Consider the following 1703-nt stretch of genomic DNA (forward strand, 5'->3'; position numbering starts at 1 on the left):
CTCTCCTTGGCGAAGCGGGCCGGGGCGCGCCCCCGGATTGCCTGGCCCCTGAATGGGAACAGGGGGGCTGTTTGGCTCGGAGATAAAAATAACTCCATTAGCCGGGTTTACTCTGCGTTCGGAAACAGGCTTCTGTTGTGCTCGCCTTGCTGCTGGGGTTCACGTCCTTCGTGCGTAATCTGCATGTTTTTGAAGACAGTTGAATGGCTAGAAAATTGTCAGCGGCGTGGGGGGAATGTCATTTTACCTTCTCGCTGGCAGCCAGTCAAATTGTCTCATTGAATATTTGATGAATCTCTTTATTAAGGGGGGCACTCAGCACTAGTTTACTGTCGTAACTTTTGTCTGCGGGATGTAGGTGGGTTACGTGTTTTCGTGAGACGTTTGTGACTACGCTTTTCATATTTCTGCTTGCAAATAGAGGCACGCTGTGGCTTTTGAAACATGAATTGCTTGAGAAGAAAACCTGATTTGAATTCTTCAGTATCAGAGTTGCAGTGAAGTTTCCTGTAAAAAAACAAAACAAAACAAAACAAAAATAAAAATGTCAAGACCGAGTATTTTGTAAAAGGAAAAGGTCTTACCCCCTCCCTCTCCAAAAAGGAAATTTGCTGCTGAATAGTTAATCTCGTAGAAATTAATGCTTATCCTTAGTTATAAGGGGATATTGTCTAGAAGAGTCTCAACGCTCAAATTTCTTCTCTCTCCTCTTGCACCGTCACCAGTCTAGAAGCCTTGGTGGAGTAGCTCCCGGTGACGTTAGCTCACCTTTCTGGTGTTACAGTATGCTCCAATGTCGCTCAGCGGTATCATAGAATCATAGAATCACAGAATCATTAAGGTTGGAAGAGACCTCTAAGATCATCGAGTCCAACCGTCAACCCAACACCCCCATGCCCACTAAACCATGTCCCTCAGCGCCTCATCTACCCGTCTTTTAAATACCTCCAGGGATGGGCCTTCCCTGGGCAGCCTGTTCCAATGTTTAACCACTCTTTCAGTACAGAAATTTTTCCTCACGTCCAATCTAAACCTCCCCTGGCGCAACTTGAGGCCCTGAAGTATCACATCAGTGCGCTAATCCGTACGGCGACGGTGTCCGCACACCCGTGAAACACAGGCACGGGGGCACGGTCCGAGCAAAACCCGCCCTTTGGGCTGGAGTTCCCCGGGATTTGGTTCCAGCTCGTTTGCTTTGTGGTCGTCGCTTCGGCATTTCAAAAGGCCTGAGCCAACCCGGGACAAAACCCCATCAGCCTGCCCCGGGCGGGTGTGAGGGGAGAGCGTGTTTTGGGGAAGAAATGGGTTCGCCCGCTGATGTAGGAAATGGGCAAGTGCCATCGCATTAACAAACCCGATACTTGGCGGTTTATGTTCCTTGCTGTAAAGCCCCTCTTCTGTGCCGCTTTCCGCGGAAGAGCTCCGGGAGAATTTCCTTCGTCCGAGTTTAAATTCGGGCATTTAAGGGAACGGGTGGCACTAAATGACACGTACTTAAAATGCGTTATTTAACGGATACGGTAACGCCGGCGGGATACACCTGGCGCCGTTTCTTTCCTCCTGAACGCCGGGGGTCTGTGAGCGTTTTCCGTTCGCCCCCCCCAGCCCCGGGCTCAGGGAGCGCCCGGCCGGGGGGGGACCAGCCCCCCCCCCCCCCCCCCCCCCCCCCCACACCCCCCAACACCGGGGCCCGCGGGGCCCCC

At 52.0% G+C, this 1703-nt stretch overlaps 1 protein-coding gene across 1 annotated transcript in view; it reads left to right on the forward strand.

The window, feature by feature from the left end:
* Positions 1 to 793: 793 nt before the first annotated feature.
* Positions 794 to 1703, forward strand: part of ZNHIT3 (zinc finger, HIT-type containing 3) — a 2724-nt gene continuing 1814 nt past the window's right edge. Inside the window, exon 1 of the mRNA XM_009324349.1 lies at positions 794 to 806. Coding sequence (XP_009322624.1) covers positions 794 to 806 — 13 coding nt within the window. The remainder of the gene's footprint in view (positions 807 to 1703) is intronic.

The sequence above is a fragment of the Pygoscelis adeliae genome, unplaced genomic scaffold (genome assembly GCF_000699105.1).
Source record: "Pygoscelis adeliae isolate BGI_AS28 unplaced genomic scaffold, ASM69910v1 Scaffold290, whole genome shotgun sequence".
Taxonomy (NCBI): Eukaryota; Metazoa; Chordata; class Aves; order Sphenisciformes; family Spheniscidae; genus Pygoscelis; species Pygoscelis adeliae.